The 19,201-nt window shown below is 42.1% G+C and overlaps 1 protein-coding gene and 2 non-coding genes across 3 annotated transcripts; 2 read left to right on the top strand and 1 right to left on the bottom strand.

Moving 5' to 3' along the window:
• The first annotated feature begins 1,200 nt into the window (after positions 1-1,200).
• On the top strand, positions 1,201-1,306 carry LOC142427024 (U6 spliceosomal RNA). The gene has a single exon (XR_012779867.1). It is a non-coding gene; the product is annotated as a U6 spliceosomal RNA (small nuclear RNA).
• A 2,037-nt stretch (positions 1,307-3,343) lies between these two features.
• Positions 3,344-4,102, bottom strand: RPL10L (ribosomal protein L10 like). Its single transcript, XM_075531688.1, has one exon. The coding sequence runs from the start codon at positions 4,055-4,057 to the stop codon at positions 3,413-3,415; it is 645 nt and encodes a 214-aa protein (XP_075387803.1). The 5' UTR covers positions 4,058-4,102; the 3' UTR covers positions 3,344-3,412.
• Positions 4,103-15,500: 11,398 nt separating this feature from the next.
• On the top strand, positions 15,501-15,658 carry LOC142426885 (U1 spliceosomal RNA). The gene has a single exon (XR_012779770.1). It is a non-coding gene; the product is annotated as a U1 spliceosomal RNA (small nuclear RNA).
• Positions 15,659-19,201: the final 3,543 nt, after the last annotated feature.

Genomic DNA, 19,201 nt, shown 5'->3' with positions numbered 1-19,201 from the left:
TATGATTTGTCCAAAGAACTTGGCCGTAAGATCATTGAGAGTTCGAAAGTGGTTTAAAGAGGTGTACTTGCGAGACCAAACATTCTATTATTTTGAAAGCTCATTCAAAATAGATCTGTACCAATGAAAGTTGATCTTACACAAACACACAAAGAAAAAGTATTTGCAGAATAGATAGTATTAGGCAGCAGATGGACATTGGACCTCCACTCAATACTTACTCAATGCAAGAACACTTTGTTCTATTAAATTGACATTCCATGATGCACACCTTCCCGACACTATTGCTGAGGACAAATGTGTGTGAAAGTAAATGTGATGAAGAAAGCTGATGGTGCTCAGCTATCAAAAGATATAGCATCTGGGGTCTTTAAGGCTTGAAGATAAACAAGCGGCCATCTAGCTCAGAAGCAACAAAGCCCACATGGAAGAAGCACACCAGCCTGGGTGACCATGAGGTGTAGAAGGGATCAGGTATCAGGCATCAAAGCACAAAATATCATATCATCGTAAATGAGGGTGAGTGCAGTGTGGAGAAGCAAAGCCCATCTGTAGGCAACTGGACACCCCCTTACAGAACAGTTTCAGTCATGGTACAGTGTAGCAATGATGAAACATACAACATTCCTCTAGTTCTTAAATGCTTCCTCCCCCCACTATCATGATCCCCATTCTACCTTATAAATTTGGTTAGACCAGAGGATGTACACTGGTACAGATAGGAACTGGAAACACAGGGAATCCAGGACAGATGGTCCCTCAGGACCAGTGGTGAGAGTGGTGATACCGGGAGGGTGGAGGAAGGGTGGGTTGGAAAGGGGAAACCGATTACAAGGATCTACAAATAACCTCTTCCCTAGGGGTTGGACAACAGAAAAGTGGGTGGAGATGTCTGACAGTGTAAGATATGACAAAATAATAATTTATAAATTATCAAGGGTTCATGAGGGAGGAGGGAGGGGGAGGGAGTGGGAAAGTGAGGACCTGATATTAAGTGCTCAAGTAGAAAGCAAATATTTTGAGAATGATGAGGGCAGCAAATGTACAAATGTGTTTAACACAATGGATGTATGTATGAATTGTGATAAGAATTGTATGAGGCCCTAATAAAATAATTTTTAAAAAAGAATAGAAGAGTATTAGGACAGTGACTGCAGTTATGAAAGAGGAAGAAAATGGTTCATATAAGATTATAGGGCTGTGCTCTCTTCGGCAGCATGTATACAAAAATTAGAACGATACAGAGAAGATTCACATGGCCCCTGCTAAGGATGACACGCAAATTCATGAAGCGTTCCATAAAAAAAAAAAACGATTGTAGGGCTACTGAAGCCTGTTTTCAAGAATGTCCTAAAACACCCACGCCTCTGACTTTGTTACTGACCCGTTGTTTTCCTTGCATTGGAGAAAAGACTTTTCCTGTCTGCTTCACGTAGAGTGGTTTTGCAAGGGCAAGGCATGACCCAACTGCCAATTAAAAGAGGCCACTGATACTGCCTTTCTGGTGAGGAAAAATAACTAAAATGCCCAATTTAGGACATAGGATGTCTTTGAATTATTTGGACAAAAAGCCTGTTGAACAAAATGAAATCTCAATTTTGTGATCTATTCATTTAGCACATTAGTGGAGTATAGATGTTTTCTTCAGTTAATCTGAAAGATGAACAAATCCCAAAAGTATGCACTTTATCTTTAAACGTTTCCAAGAGCTTCTGTAAATTTTATGGTAGCAAAAAACCTCATCCCCCTGATCCTCCATTAGTTTGTGAACCAACCCAATGCTTAATCCACTATGCCACCAGGGTACCTCTCCAAAGCTTCTTAAACCAAGTCATGACCTTGTGTGGGAGTGCAAAAAATTGGCAACAGCAAAGTTTCTGAAGATGCGCTGACTAAATACTAATTCAAAATTTATGTATATTAATTAACCCCAAGGTGTTTCTGGCAGTAATTTGCCCATATTGTAAATTCCTAAGGCAAAATGGGGTCTAGAGTGAAAAATATTTAAGCCCTGCTCTATACCACTAGGGATCCTCCGAATACATGTTACACTTTTTGGTAGTTTCTTTGTGCATTGAGGTCTCGACATGGTATAGACCTACTTGGTAGAAAATATAGTTTTTCAAGTCACTAAATCAGTAAAATTCTTGTTACTATTTACTAGGTAATCTTTCTCAAGGTGATACAGTTTGAGAAACACTATAGCTTAAAACAGGAACCTAGCTTAAAGATATGTAAACGGAATCTATTTTCACAGCAAGAACCTGAAAGCATTAGGGCAGAATGAAGTGTGAGGATGTTTACTAACGTGACAGCCGTTTGTCCCTATGCGGTCTAGAACTTCTGTTTTCACTTCATGCATTAACTCTGGGAATGAGTGGAGCTGTGAAATTACTGGAAATTCAAGACTAAACCAACCTAAATACAATTTCAGAAACTTTAGTTATGCAGTTTGTTAAATAAATCAGTATCTGATTGATGTAACCATAGTATGAACACCTACAATTGCAAATTCTGGAGGGTCCTAATACAGCAGATAGCTGATTTTTATCATTTTCTCTCGACTCTACTGCAGCCCAATACAGGCACTATGACCATTTCCAACTTACAACTTTCTGTGATGAAATAAAGAACAGTATTCCCCAGGTGTGAAATAATATGCCTGGGGGAACCTTTAGTAGTGATACTCAACTGCCTTAAGGCAGATAGTTGTGATAGCTAACTCCAACAACATACTACACATTATAAAAATGTCTAGGCAAATTTGGTAATAAGACTTCATTCCTAAAGGGTGCTGTTTGAAATATTACTCAAAATAAATACCCCCCCCCCCAAAAAATGCCATGGAATCGATACCTATTCAAAGCGACCTCCATAGGACAAAATACTACTGTCCCTGATTTTCTGAGACTGTTAACTGCAGGAGTAGGAAACCCGGCTTTCCTCCTATAGCCGCTGGTGGGTTTGAACTGTTGACTTTCCAGATCACAGCCCAACGAGTAACCACTACCCTGATGTGACCAGGGCTCTAGACTATCTTTAATTTAAAAATTCAACTTTTTATAACTTCCCCATATATATAAACCTTTGACTTTCTCAAATTTTTACTCAAGATATTGATACATGCATAATTCATGACCTTACTACAAAATTATTTCCCTAGACCATGGCAGGTGAAAGCCTTTGGATCAGAATATTAATAGATTTCACTATACATTTCACACAAATGGCTTCATTCTTAAACAACTAAAGTACCATTTGCAATTAAAAATTTTTAGTATTAGTAAAAAAGAAAATATTTCTCCAGTACTGTTTCAAAATACAAATTTTTATTCTTCGCCAGAAAAAACTATCAGTATCGGTAGCCATAAATCAGCCCAGCCTGGCCCAACGAGAACAGTTCTCCCAGTCCTCAGGAATGCAGGGCCTGCCACTTGCTCAGGAGACCACGACTGGAGATATATTTTACTCCACAGCCATCAGGAATGAGGCGCTTCGTGGCAACCAGGTCTTCAAATTCTTCAGCATTGAACTTGGTGAAGCCCCACTTCTTGGAGATGTGGATCTTCTGGCGCCCAGGGAACTTGAACTTGGCTCTGCGCAGGGCCTCGATCACGTGCTCCTTGTTCTGAACCTTGGTGCGGATGGACATGATCACTTGGCCGATGTGCACTCTGGCCACAGTGCCCTGGGGCTTCCCGAAGGCGCCTCTCATGCCGGTCTGGAGCCTGTCGGCGCCAGCGCAGGACAACATCTTGTTGATGCGGATGACGTGGAACGGATGGAGTCGCACGCGGATGTGAAAGCCATCTTTGCCGCAACTTTTCACCATGTATTTGTTGGCACAAATACGGGCGGCCTCCAGGGCCTCTGAGGAGAGCTGCTCGTATTCGTCAGACACCATGTGCCCACAGAGCGGGAACTCATCCACTTTCGCCTTCTTCCGACCCAAATCAAAGATGCGAATCTTGGCATCGGGGACACCTCGACAGAAACGAGACTTGGGATAAGGCTTGTTCTTACAGTACCGGTAACAGCGAGCGGGGCGGCGGCCCATGGCTGCGGCTGGAGCTCAACCTCAGACCTCCTCTCGGGCCAAGCACGACAGCGGAAAGGAGCGAGGCGCGCCTGCGCGTGCCTTATATACTGGACTCGCTTTCCACGCAGGAGTCCTAGAGTTCCCTGTCGACGTGACGACGCTCTTTCAAGACGCGCCGACCATCGATACAGCGCGGCTGGGTGATAGGCTGCCGCTGAGCGCATGCGCGGAGCATTTTCCTTGTTCCTTCCCTCCCCCACCACCTTTGCGTGCTAGTCTATCTTCTAGTTTCCAGATTTACTGCGTCACAGCAGTAACGTCCTAAGTATGAAAGCTATTTTGCGAATGCTTAAAGAAGGATTGCCCACAGGTGCCCGGCTATTCAATAAATTCTGTATCTAGTTTGGTTAAAGAATCTGTGCTTTCCTCATTTTTAAACCAAATGCTATTTTTCTTTAAAATATGTGCACACTTCCCCAGAGTAAAGAGGTTTCTCGGGTATGTGGTACCCCTCTGAGTAAGATGCAAGATGAAAGAGGAATCTATTGTACCTATTGCTAAGCAACGTTGATAAACATCGAAGTTTGTTGCTTTATTTGCTGTGATAGAATTATTTGGGGAACAAAATGACATTCACATAAGTTTTATTTTTAATTAAGACGTTTACACTTTCAACCGTTAACATAGCTGAGAAGAGTTACTTTTGAATTAAAGAGAATGTCATGGTTTTTATTGTGCTTTCTTATTCTTTGTGATATTAGATTTTTGAAAACGATGTTGTTACCGGGAGGAAACCCAGAGTTTCAAGCCTCTTCACTCCTCGGTTCTTGTTCCACTGGCAAGAAATATTTCAGACGAGGAAGAAAATTCAGACAAGAGTGGGAGAAAAGAAGTCCAAAGGGTCCTTGGCTTGTCTAAAAGTCCCGGGAAAACGGAATGCTGGACCTTATATTGGCTATTGGCTGACTTCCCACGTACGGCTGGCTTTCTGGTGTGTCTTTTGCTGTTGGTTGCGCCTCTACAGTGTTCCTCTCTCCTTTCAGGAGGGCATATCCCAGGTCTCCAGAATTCAAGCGGGGTCCTTATCTCAGATTCAAAAAGTATTCAGTCACTGTGGGGGTAGTTTAAATATCTTGTCTTTTCCACCCAGCTTTTTCATTACCTGATCTCCTTTGATAAGGAAGTGTGTTGGTCTGCCCTTCACCTTAACTTTGTGCTGGAGAGGATGAGGAAGTAGGTCTACATCTTTTGTGTGAGTGATTCTTGCCAGTTTCTCTCCAATATCACCTTTTTACCTTGCCATTTTCTGACTAACAATTACGACCAGAATCAAGTGTGGGAAAGGACGAATAAGAGGGAGAAAAGATGTGTTTTGTGTGCTTGAATATGGGAATAAAGCAAGAAGCAATTTTGTGTTGCTAGAGTCTTTCAATGTTACTGAAGTATTATTTTAAAACAAAACACCAAACCAAACTCACTGCCACCAAGTGGATGCTGACTCATAGTGATCACTACATAACAGGGTGGAACTGCCGCTGTGAGTTTGAGACTGTAACTCCTGACTAGAGTGGAACACACAGCCATCTCCTACTGGATATTTAGTTGTTTTGAACTGCACACCTTGCAATTAGCAGGTCAACATGTGATTGTTTTATGCAAACCAAGTGCTGGTGGGGGCAAAATAGGACTGGTTAGTTTCATTTGATATGTTGCTCACACAAACATCTGGGATCAGTGTCATAGGGTTTACCTGTTTCTGTTTTTATCAGGTAGGTGTCATGGCCAGCTAATTTTCAGTTTGTGGGGGAAAGGTCAGCCCCCACAACTAATCACAGGGTCAGTAAGCACACTTGTACGGTTGAGATATATACAGATTAAAATAAAGTCATAGAGCATGAGAGAGATAGGAGAGAAAATAAAATTAAGAAGTCAGACACATTTCATGGTAGCATGCTATCCTCCTGGATGGCCATGATCTTACCAGCCAGGTCCATGCACAGTGTGGGCCAAGGTGAGGTGGTGCAGAGACCCCCGTTTATTGCTAACTACAGCTTATAATTGAGGGGGGGGGGGCGTGATTACAGGTAACCACACATCACAGGAAGGGACAGTACAAGAGGCATACACATAGGAATGGGATGTACAATAGGTATAAGTGTGACAGGAAGGGGCTGAGCTAGGGGTGTGCACATAGGAAGGGGAGGGATTAGAGGTATACATATGAAAAGATGGGCAGACCTTAGATTCATGATGGTGGCCTAACCTTGGTCACCCTTGGGTGGGCTAGATCTCTCTGGAGTCTCCTACAATGAACAGTCAACTACAATCTTCAAAAAAGGGAGGTGGTGTCCTACTTGTTGGATAAACAGTGGTGTCTGCTTGCTCTGGATGGCTGATAACCCTTAGGGAGAAGAACCCCTCACCTACTTCTGTTGACCTCCAAGTGTATAGTCATCTGCCATGTGTGGCAAGCAGCTAAGTTTGGCATATATTTGGGGGAATCAACTTGGGAGAAATCGTTCTGTTTCCCACATCAGTTAGCATAGACATTTGGTGGAATCAGCCCCCTTATCCCTAATCTTCCTGCCTGTCATTCCATCCTGAAGGAATATGGACCCAAATAATTGGAGATACAGGCCACAGTGAGCTGTTATGGCTACTTATGTGACATATGGTCGCAAAGAGGGGTTTGGTCCATATCCTTCCTGCTCTCTTGGGAGGGATTGTTATCCACTGAGGGGCCCATGGTGAATGGGGTTGAGGTGATCCTGGGGATGGCAATCGTGGCTCAGTATTACTCGTAACTTGATGGCTTCTGCCACATTCAGGCACAAACAGGATTCTTGACCAGTAACAGCAATATTTTGCTGCTAAGCCTTCCGGCTAGGCGGCTTCAATCTTCAGTTAGCAGTTGTAGACACTCTAACGGACTACTCTCCTCTTGGGGCTTGCACATAGGACCGAGCACTGTTAGGATCTGTATGTCTACAATAATAGCACGACCTTTGTGCAGGGCTATTTCTAGTAAGGCATTCCTTTGCCCAGTGACCCCAAATGCCAACACACATGGCACTTTGTACCCTATGCAGGGGCCTTTGGAACTTGGGAGGCCGTAGATGGGCTAGAGGTTGAGGGGCTCTCAGCTCTAGACACTGGGCCCTTTATAGGGTCTACGATGCATTTGGAGCAAAGGTCTTTACTGTTTCCTAAGAGGAGAAATGCCAGGATGTGGTAGTTACATAATCTTCTGTCAGCTTGAGGCTATTAAGAAGGAAGGGATGGAGTCTAGCCTGTCAGTCAGGTCACACACAGCCTGATGATGACTCCTTGTGGGCATAGCCTTCCCATGAGGATTTTGGGAACTTCCTCTCTCTTTGGAGATGGGCCGCATACTCCCTCTCTGCCTCACCTTACTGCTACAAGCCACTTCAAGTCATGCTGATGGCAGCCAGAGCCCTGAGATGCTTCCACCAACACTGGATTCCCAAGACTTTTTACCCACCAGCCTGTGATCTTCCTGTATTTGGCATCATTGCATGTGCTGCATAATTCTGAAGAGGAATTTTTAGACTAATATTGGACAGATGGGCTAATATCAGATATAAGGACTTGATATGGACTGGCCTGGGATGTTTTCTTAACATACAATTACTCTTTGATATAAAACTCTCTCTTACACACAAATGAATGTCTCTGGATTTCTTTCTCTAGTTAACCTGACCTAACACACCAGACATAAGAGACTTTGGTCACTTTCCTATGCCCTCGCAGAAAAGGTCTTAACTGTATTAGAGTAGGAAGGGAGAATGGGTCATGCTTTGGCTAGGATTCCCCATCACCCAGGTTGGACTGGGGCCAGACGGAGCCACAGAAGAACACTGGTTTCCAGTTCTTTAGTGACTGTGGGTCAAATCTAGAGAAGTCAGACAGGCTGTAGTACAAAGGCATTTCCCGAGGAACAGACTCCTTATTGCCAATCTAGAAATATGCAGCAAAAAGAGAACCTGGCGTCCTGGAGTCTTAACCAGAGTTTCTGGAGCCTTGGAACCTACAGGCCTCAGGTGAACATCTCCATCTTTGGCAGTGTTGGGATTAAGCCTTGGGTCATTGACCAAGCCCTGAACAGTTTCTAAAGAGCAAGCTGGTCACTCAGAAAGCACTGGCTAGTGGATGGCATCATCAGGACCTGTCTACTGGATCAATCTGAATGCATTCACCTCTCGGGAAATTGAGAACCTTGGCCATGCATTCAGTAGCTCAACAGAATTGAAGCAAGAATGTAAATAGCCCAGTTATGGGCAGTGATAGTTAAGTTTATTGTGCCAACTAGGCTCTGTAGGAACATGTTGGTAGAGTTTAATCTGGTTGTAGCTTGATTGGAGGGAAACAGAGATAAATGGCTCGGTGAAGCGGCACTCTTCCTCTCTCTCCCTGGTGATTGGATCTCCACGCTGCCTGCTTCAGCCACGTGCTGTGGGTGGTGCAGTGGTCTGCTCTACCTGGACAAGGCAACCCGTGAGTCATGGTGGACTGTGTTTCTGTGCCATGTTGCTCCATGCTGAGACACCACCCCACCCTGCTGTGTCTGGCCTGTGGGCCAATACTGCACTTCCAGCCCGCCATTTGGTATCACTATATTGTGAGGCTATGTAGTGTGGCTCCACCGCGGCCTGCTTCGCCACACTGGGCTACTGGCTACACCTCACCACTTCAGCTTCCCACTTCCCACTGTGTGGGTTTTGAACAAGTGGCTGTGTGAGTTGGAAAGACCTTTAGTATATTAACTAAAGTCGTATAGGAAAGTATATTACTTACATGAAGTAAGCTGGACTGAGCTCTGGACTGTTGAGTGGACCAATTTGCTGTTGTATTCCTTATCACTATATAAGCCTCTCTCTAAGATATATATATATATACATATATATATATACATATATATATATATATATATTCACATTGCCATGTCCCAAGTCAGTAAGAGTCACTAGTTGCCATTGAGCTCATGCTGACAAAGTAGAAATGTGCCCCAGAGACTTGCCAGTGGCAGCTTTTTCTTTAGGTGGGTAGATTTGAACCTTCAATCTTTCTGTCAGCAGCCAGTACGTTCACGTTTTGAACCACTTGAGTACTCTATGAGATGGCACATAGAAAAAAGCCACAAAGCAGATGGGAGACATTTAAATAAGTCCAGGGCAACCAGAGTTTAATAATAAAAAGAGGGATTCGCTGTCATAGTATTAATCTAAAGGGGCAAATGGCTGGTGTGTATGTTTCAGGGGAGCACTGCGTATCACACAGGGTCTGTTTCGACTGATTGACAGATCCTGGTGGTGGATACAAGGCCATGGCTGAGCCTCCCACAAGTTCTGTCACTCCCGCTAGTGTATGCAGAACAGACAGGAGAGTGCTACATAAATGAACGCAGTACTCATGTGGTGCCTCCCCGACCTCCCACCTTCCCACACTGTGCCTTGTGTGTCCGGACAGTGGTGGACAGACTATACACCATGGGATGCTCTCAGAGGAGGTGACATTAAAATGGACGATGTTTAAGTAGCAATTTATTATTTTTCATTTTTAAATGTCCTATAGTGTCAATATAATGATTTGGCTAAACTGTGCTAATTTTCTTTTTTTAACTTTCTGCCATGCTCTGGTCAGAACCATCATTTCTATCGATTTCAATTATGGTTTCATCTGCATACTCTGTAAACAGGTATTGTTTTTTTCCTTGCTCCCTGTGCTTTTATAGTTGCTGATTTTATCACATTTTCTGATGTTTTAGGTACAATATTGTGGTAATTAGTATATGCGAACCTACATCAATAATTTTTAAGTCTGAAGTAGTAATTAAAGGATAAGAATGATTTTATTAGGAAGGGTCCTTTAGAGAAGCAAACTCATTGAAGCATATGTAAACAAAGGAAGAATGATATTTTAAAGAGGTGTCTCCTACAGTTGTAAAAGCAGTTAAATCCCATTTGGTTCAATTCCATAGGTCAGATGTCTGCTGGGACTGCAGAAGCAGGAAGTTAAGATGAAGATGAACCAAGAAGCAACTCAGGCTTGTGGATGCAGAGTCAAATGAATCCAGGGACAACAGGCAATGTGCCCGGCCGTGGACAGCGTTGGCAAGCAAGATGGTGGGCCTATGAGCCAGATGCAGGATTTGGACCAGCAAACAGTGAGTTAGCCTCCCTACGACACACATTTGCACAAGAATAGGCTACACTCCTTCAGAAAATTTTCTTTGAATTACCTGAACCCTGTGATCTGATTGAGGGAGAGAAGCACTTCACATTATTTCCCCATACTGGTCGATTACTCCCAGAATGGATTATTTTGTTAGACCACGTCATGAGAGGATCTCTGTCTGAGCAAGCAGACACGAAACCTACTATCACAGTGATACATGGAAATTAAGATTTATGAGCAACATAATTACAAGCACCGTTAGGCTGATCCGACGTGGCTGCACGATCTGGGGCACACAAAGTTGGGAGCACAGCAGGAGGTATCCCCGGAATGAACCCTAATTAAAACATACTTTTAAACTTTTTAAAAAATCATTGTATTGGGGACTCATACCACTCTTATCACAATCCATCCATCCATCCATCCATTGTGTCAAACACATTTGTACATTTTTTTCCATCATCATCCTCAATACACTTGCTTTCTACTTGAGCTTTTGGTATCAGCTCCTCATTGTTTCCCCTCCCTCCCTGCTTCCCCCTCCCTAATGAACCCTTGATATTTTTAAAATTATTATTATTTTGTCATGTCTTACACTGTCCGATGTCTTCCTTCACCCGCTTTTCTGCTGTCCCTCCCCCAGGAAGGGAGTTATATATAGATCCTTGTAATCAGTTCTTTGTTTCTACCCTACCCTCTCTCCACCCTCCTGGTACTGCCACTTTCACTGGTCCTTAAGGGATGAGCTGTCCTTGATTCCCTGAGTTTTCAGTTTCTATCTGTACCAGTGTACATCCTCTGGTCTAGCCATATTTGTAAGGTAGAACTGGGATAATGATAGTCAGTGGGTGTGTGTGTGAAGGAAGCATTTAAGAACTACAGGAAGGTTGTATATTTCATCATTGCTACACTACACCCTGACTGGATCCTCTCCTCGCAGAGACCCTTCTTTAAAGGGATATACAGTTGCCTGCAGATGGACTTTGGGTCCCCACTCAGCAGTCCCTCTCATTCACAATGATATGATCTTTTGTTCTTTGATGCCTGATACCTGATCCTATTGACACCTCATGATCACAAAGGCTGGTGTGCTTCCTCCAAGTGGGCTTTGTTGGTTTCTCAGCTAGATGGCTGCATGTTTATCTTCACTCCTGTAAGACCCCAGATGCTATATCTTTTGATAGCCAGGCACCATCAGGTTACTTCACCACATTTGCTTATGCACCCATTTGTCTTCAGTGATTGTGTCAGGATGGAGAGCATCATGGAATGCCAGTGTAATAGAACAAAGTGTTCTTGCATTGAGGGGGTACTTGAGTGGAGGTCCAATGACCATTTGCTATATATGCACATAGAGCTATTTCCCCATCATCATTTATAAATATATTTACATATGTACGTGCCTATATTTAGACTTCTGTAAATGCCCTTTGCTTCCCAGTTCTTGAGAGGTGGAAAATGGAGGCACAGAATGGAGATAAAATTTAGCCAGAAATGGTGACATTGAGAAAGATTTTATTGCCAGAAAGAACTCCCGGGAGGGAAGGGAGAGTAGAGAAAGTGACAGAAGCATCTTATGGTCCAGACACGGCCCAAACAGTTCTTTTCTCTATTTTCTTTTACCTTCCTCTTGTCCCACTGTCATGCTCAGCCTTCATTTGGGTTTCAGTAATTCCTCTCAGTTACATTGCCCTTGATCAAGCCCTACCAGACTTCTTACACCTTCTTTGCCAGTGATTTTGGATCACTTGTTGTTCTTCTGTCCCTGGGTTTGTTAACACCACTTCCTTTCCCCCACCTCCCCTCCCCCATGTCCCCCGGGAACCGTCCATTCCATTGTTTTCTCCTCCAGATTGCTTATTCAGAGTCTCTTATCTAGATAGACCTGCAGAGATAGCAATATGCACAAAAACAAGACAGCACCAAACAAAGCAACAAGAGAAAAAACAACAACAACAAAACACTGACAAAAAGAAGAAAAGCCTGTAAATAGTTGAAGATCTGTTTGTTGACCTTTAGGAGTGTTTGGGGGTTGAGTCTGATGGGGGCCACGTCCTGCCCCCCGAGTCTATTTTTGGAACCCCCCCTGGACTTCCTTGCTCTGCTCACCTTGCTGTTCTGTTGCACCCCCTTAGTGTTTTTCCTCAGTGTGGTGGGATCAGATCCCATGGAATTCCCACACTGTGTCTCCAGTGTTGTTCCCTGTAGGGCTATGGGACCCTAAAATACTGTGAGCAAATGACCTGTGTCAGAATATGCCTGCTTAATTCAAATAACAACTACTTCTGGTTTGACTGAAACTAAGTTAATTTTAGTATGTTGTTGTTAGGTGCCATTGAGTCAACTGTGATCCATAGTGACCACCATGCCCAATAAAATGAAGCACTGCACGGTTCAGTGCCGTCCTCACAATTGTTCCTATGCCTGAGCCCATTGATGCAGTCCCTGTGTCCATCCATATCCTGAGGGCTTTCCTCTTTTTCCCTGCCCTTCCATTTTAGCAAACATGACATCATTCTCAAGGGACTGGTCGCTCCTGAATACATATCTAAAGTGTATAAGATGAAATCTTGCCATCCTTGCTTCTAATGAGCACTCTGACCTTACTTCTTCCAACATAGATCAGTTTGTCCTTTCAGTCTTGCCTTTGCTGTTTCTACTTTATTAATGAGTCAGTCAAAAACATTCATGCAATCTTCTGTGTTTCAATTTCTGAGGCTGTATTTTCCAACTACTTACTCTTTCTCTTGGATTCCAAGGTTCACATTCTAATGACTAGTAATTATTCTTGCATTTTGATTATACATTTATTAATTACATTGCGATAGAATTATAAAGACCAAATATTTGTCTTATTAGGGACTCATACAGCTCTTATCACAATCCATAAATACATCAATTGTGTAAAGCATATTTGTACATTCATTGCCCTTCTCATCATTCTCAAAACATTTGCTCTGCACCTAAGCCCCTGGCATCAGCTCCTTGTTTTTTCCCCTCTCTCCCTACTCCCCCGCCATCAAGAACCCCTGATAATTTATAAATTATTATTTTGTCATATCTTGCCCTGTCCGACATCTCCTTTCACCCACTTCTCTGTTGTCCATCTCCCAGGGAGGAGGTCACATGTAGATCCTTGTAATTGGTCCCCACCTTCCAAACCACTCACCCTCTACCCTCCCAGTATCGCCACTCACACCCCTAGTCCTGAAGGGATCATTCGCCCTGGATTTCCTATGTTTCTAGTTCCTGTCTGTACTAGTGTACATCCTCTGGTCTAGCCAGATTTGCAAGGTATAATTGGGATCATGATATTTGGGAGGAGGAAGCATTTAAGAACTAGAGGAAAGTTGTATGTTTAATCGTTGCTACATTGCACCCTGACTGGCTCGTGTCCTCCCCAAGACCCTTCTGTAAGGGGATGTCCAGTGGCCTACAAATGGGCTTTGGATCTCCAGTCTGCACTCCCTATGATATGATTTTTTGTTCTGATGATGCCTGATACCTGATCCCTTCAATACCTCGTGATCGCATAGGCTTGTGTGCTTCTTCCACGTGGGCTTTGTTGCTTCTGAGCTTGATGGCTGCTTGTTTACCTTTAAGCCTTTAAGACCCCAGATGTGATATCTTTTTATAACCAGTCACCATCAACTTTCTTCAACACATTTGCTTATTCACCCGCTTTGTCTTCAGTGGTTGTGTCAGGAAGGTGAGCATCATAGAATGCCAATTTAATAGAAAAAAAGTATTCTTGCATTGAGAGAGTGCTTGAGTGGAGGCCCAATATCCTTCTGCTACCTTAATACTAATCTCTTGTTGGTAATCCCTTGATAACCTTGTCTATTTCTTCTATTGCTATGAGTCTGTTGAGATTCTTGACATCCACTGAGGATAGTCTAGGGAGGGATTGTTTTCCAAGAATTTGTCCATGTCCTCCAAGTTGTTGAATTCATTGGAGTACAATCCTTGATAGTACTGTGTAATTATCCTTTTGATTTTATTGGGGTCTGTTGTGATGCCCCTTTTTTCATCGCTTATTCTTGCTATTGAAATTTGTTCCCTCCTTTCTTTGGTTAGGTTTGTTAGCGGTCTGTTGATTCTGTTTATTCTTTCAAAGAACCAACTTTTAGCAGCATTAATTTTTTTCTACAGTTTTCTTATTTTCCCTCTCTTTAATCTCAGCCCTGATTTTTTATAATTTCTTTTCTTTTGCTATTAGTAAGATTGCCCTGCTGGCTCTGCTCTAGTTTCTGTAAATTTTTTGTCAACATATCAATCATGAGTCTCTCTTCCTTTCTCAGGTGTGCATGTATTGCTATGAAACTTCCTCTGATGACTGCCTTTGCTGCGTCCCATAAGTTTTGGTACATAGTGTGCTCATTCTCATTGGTTTCTAGAAATTTCTTAATTTCATCTCGGATCTCTGCCAGTACGCACTCCTTTTGCAGTAGAGAGTTATTCGTCCTCCAATTGGTTGCTCTTATTTTCTTCATCTTCCTTTTGTTGATTTCCAGCCTTATGACACAGTGGAAAGACCAAATATTTATTCACTGCAAATATGTTTTGATTTGTTTCAACAACATCAATGATGACTGTGCATGCAAACTTCTCCAGTTGAAATGCACATTAATCAAATGAACCACAACTGTGACAGAGACAATGGATAATTTCAATATCATTAGCCAAATAGACCAGGGTTTAACTATAGAGCAGAGAACCAATTGCTCATAGCATACTTTAGATACCATTTCAAGAACAGATTTGATGCAGTGAACACTAATGATAGAAGTACAGATGGGTTGTGGGATGACCTCAAATATTTCATACGTGAAGAAAGCAAGATGTAATTAACAAAACAGCAAAGAAATAAAAGAACAAAATAAGTATCAAAAGAGACTCTGAAACTTTTGTTGAATTATAGAGTAGTGAATACAAATGAAAAAAGTGATGAGCTGACCAGAACATTTCAAAGGGGAGTCTGAGAAGGAATAGAAAGAATATTAATGAAATGTGCAAGTCCCTGGAGCAAAAATAAAAAGGAAGAGCACTTTCACCATTTCTCAAGATTAAAGAATGGAAGGAAAACTTTAATCCTTGAGTTTCAATATTAAATAATCCTAATGGAAAAATACTGGCTGGCACATGAAGCATCAAAAGAAGGTGGAATAAATACACAACCCCTCTACCAAAAGGAATTGGTGAGCATTCAACTATTTCAAGAGGTAGTGTGTGACCCAGAACTGGTGGTAGAGAAGGAAGAAATCCAGTACTTACCTGGCAGGGGAGATACCATGATCATGAAAGTGGTTTTCCCAGGGCGAGGCTTGTCCATTGCACCTGCATGTGCTGACTCCTGTGATTTCCCCATGGGGAACTCGACTGCATAGTTTGTGGTAGTGGGGACTGCATTCGTGCTCTCTCCTGAAAACAAAAAAAGAGAAGGAAGAAATCCTTCCAAGGTGCACTGAAATCCAAGGTGCACTGAAGGTGCTATAGGAAAACAAGACAAGGCAGAACTGATAGAATACCAACTGAAATGTTACAGGCGCTTGCTATACCAAAATATTTGGAAGACAACTAAGTGACCAACCAACTGGAAGAGATTTTTTGGTGCCTACTTTGAAAAAACGTGACCCTACAGAATGCAGAAATGATTGAAAAATAATATCTCAAGTAAAATTTTGCTGAAGATAATTCAAAACCAGTTAAAGCAGTACAAGGACAGATAATTTCCAGTAATTCGAGCAGGATTTAGAAGAGGATGTGGAATGAGGGATGTGGTTAATTAATGATATCAGATGATCTTGCCGAAAAACAGAGAATACCAGAAAGAGAACCTGTTTTTGTTAAAGGGAAAAGATGTCACTTTGAAGACCAAGATTTTCCTGACCTGTGTTCTGGTATTTTGAATTCCTAATATTCAATGTGAAAGTTGGACCATGAATAAAGAAGACCACAAAGAATCGATGCATTGAAGTATGGTATTGGTGACGAATATTGAAAGTATCATGGACTGCCAAAAAAAAACCCAAACAAATCTGTTTTAGAAAGAGTATAATCAAAATGCTCCTTAAAACCAAGGATGGTGAGACTTTATCTCATGTACTTTGGACATGTTATCAGGAGAGACCAATCTCTGGAGATTGGGCTTGGTAAAGTAGAGGGAGCAAATAAGAGGGAAACAGGTGAATGACAGTGGCTGAGCAATGAACTTAAATATCACAACTGGAGGATAGCACAGGACTGGGCAGTACTTTATTCTGTTATACATGTAGGGGCCCTGGTAGTTAGGAGCTGACTGGGTTGTACATCACAACAAAGGCAAGAACCAGGGACCTAGTTAGTTTACTGACCAAGTCAAATAATTCCCCAAACTCTGCAATATTTGAAGCTGGTTCAGACACTTGCCCTGTCTCTTCAGATTCCCTTTTTTCACGTTTTAGCAAATCTTTGAATTTTTTGTTAAGCACGCTTTATCAGTTAAAAGACATTAGGGAAACAGTCCGTTGAGTGTGAGATTGCATGTTTATCTGGTTAGGAGGTACACTGCATTTACTGTTTGCTGTACCTGTGTCTAAGGCTAAAATTTCCTGAGGTGTCCTTGTTTGGGAACCCTGCTTGTTTTAGATTTCTCTAGAGACGTCTTAAGCAAGATCTGAACTTTGAAATTATTTTTTGTAGTAAATATTGTTAGGTTCTAGATGCTATTGAGTTGATTTTAGACTCAGTGATCTGGTAGGAACCCTATTGATTTTATAGTAATCTGTTGGGGGCAGGGAGAAGAACATTCTGTAATCCTTGTTATCAGATCTCAGTATCAGTGAACCTATGTTTTCTGAAGGGACTTTTACAAGTTATTGTTTTGTGTTTCTCAACCTGGTGGTGTAGTGGCTATGTGTTGGGTTACTTAGCTGCCAGGTCACCAGTTCGAAACCACCAGCCACTCTGTGGGAGTAAGCCAGATAAGAATTTCTACTCCTATAAAGAACTACAGTCTCAGAATCTCACAAGTGTAGTACCACCAGGTCTTATAGGGTCACAATGAGTCAGAATTACTGTATAGCAGTGAGTGGGTGAAGGTGAAAGAGGATAGCTGGAGTTGGCTATTTTTCTTTTCTCACATTGCTTAAGCTCTTATAAAATAGTTTCTCTTGAGGTGCAACATTGTTAGGAAGAATAGTGTGCTCAGGAAGACTTCTTCTGTTCCCCGTCAAGAGCACAAGGGGACCTTTCAGAAGTTCACTTTGAGAGCCTGATGTGGTTCCTGAAGGTCGAAGCCAACAAAGTGTGAGGCATTCCCTGATGCTGGCCATCTAGGAGACTTTAACTAGTACATGTTCAGTCAACAGCAATGAGTCCAGTACTCTTTGGTATTTCTGTTCATTAGTGGCTCCAACACAAGTTTCTCCTCTTGGTTATCTGGGATTCTCTCTATCTGGATATATTCTCTGTATCTGTATGAGTTTTGGGGGTGGCAGTTTGCAGTGTGACTTCAATTCCTTCAGGAGTCTATGAATTTTCAGTTTTTCAGCATTTTTCTAAATGTGAAATAATTATTCCTAGATTTTTACATGTCAGAGAGGAAATTAGAATCTTCTATTCATTATTTTATCTAACTATGTGTGTGTGCATGTATGTACAACTTGTGTTGTCCAGTCAGCACATGATAAATACTTGAATGAGTGAGCATACTACTGGAATACACTAGTGTGTTACTAACAATTTAACAGTCTGCTCTTTAGGGGGGAAGCCCTGATCTCTAGTGTTTGCTGATTTCTGTGGTATCAATTCACCCCTTCCCCAGGTTTGGTTTTAGTAAATTTCAGGTAGCACTATGATGTTATTAAACAGAAAAATAAAATGCATACAATCACCTCTGGTGAGCCAGTGTTAACTGACTCTGGTGTGCCACCATTAGGCTTGGCACACACAAAGAGAGAAAACAATAAATTTGACTAAAGACATTCACTTGTCTTTTATTGACTACGCAAAGGCATTCATTTGTGTGCGCCTTATCAAACTATGGATAGATAGCCTTGAGAAGAATGGGAATTCCAGAACATTGTACTGTGCTCATGTGGAACTTGTATATGGATCAGGAGGTAGTTGTGGGAATAGAACAGGGAATTCTCCATGGTTTAAAATCAGGAAAGATGTGTGTCAAGCTTTTACTTTTTCACCATACTTATTTAATCTGTATGCTGAACAAATAACCAGAGAAGCTGGATTATATGAAGAAGAATGCAGCAATCAGGATTGGAGGAAGGGTTATTAACAACCTGAGGTATGCAGATGACACAACCTTGCTTGCTGCGTGTGAGGAGGACTTGAAGTCCTTGCAGATGAAGATCAAGGATTATAGCTACAATACAGATTAAAACTTAATGTAGGAAAAATCAAAATCCGCATACTAGTCCAATAGGTAACAGCATGATAAATGGAGTAAAGGTAGAAATTGTCAAGGTACCTTTTTTTGTTTGATCCGCAATCAATGTTCATGGAAGCAGCAGTCAAGAGATCAAAAGATGTATTGCATTAGGCAAAGCTGTTGCTAAAACCTCTATAAAGTGTTGAAAAGCAAGAGTGTTCCTAAGACGTGCTTGACCCAAGCCAAGCTACTTTCATATGAATGTGAAAGTTAAACATTTAATAAGGGAGGCAAGAATCGATGCATTTGAGTTATTGTGCTGATGAGGAATATTGAAAGTACCAGGAACTGACAAAAGGACAAAAAACCTGTCTTGGAAGAGATGCATCCAGAATGCTTCTTAGAAGCAAGGATGGCAAAACATAGTCTTACATCCTTTGAGCATGTTATCAGGAAAGGCCATCATGCTTGGTAAAGTGGAGGGGCAAAAAAAGGGAGATCCTTGACATGATCGATTGACCCCATGGCTGCAACAGCGGGCTTAGACACAACACGGATTGTGAGGATGGTGCATGCAGCCAGGACAGTGTGCTGTTGGG

This window comes from Tenrec ecaudatus, chromosome 14 (assembly GCF_050624435.1).
Source record: "Tenrec ecaudatus isolate mTenEca1 chromosome 14, mTenEca1.hap1, whole genome shotgun sequence".
NCBI classification, from domain to species: Eukaryota; Metazoa; Chordata; class Mammalia; order Afrosoricida; family Tenrecidae; genus Tenrec; species Tenrec ecaudatus.
This window is presented reverse-complemented; position numbering and strand designations above follow the sequence as displayed.

Bases quoted from the DNA above. Each gene is read 5' to 3' on its own strand.
- RPL10L (XM_075531688.1), bottom strand. From the start codon at position 4,057: ATGGGCCGCCGCCCCGCTCGCTGTTACCGGTACTGTAAGAACAAGCCT.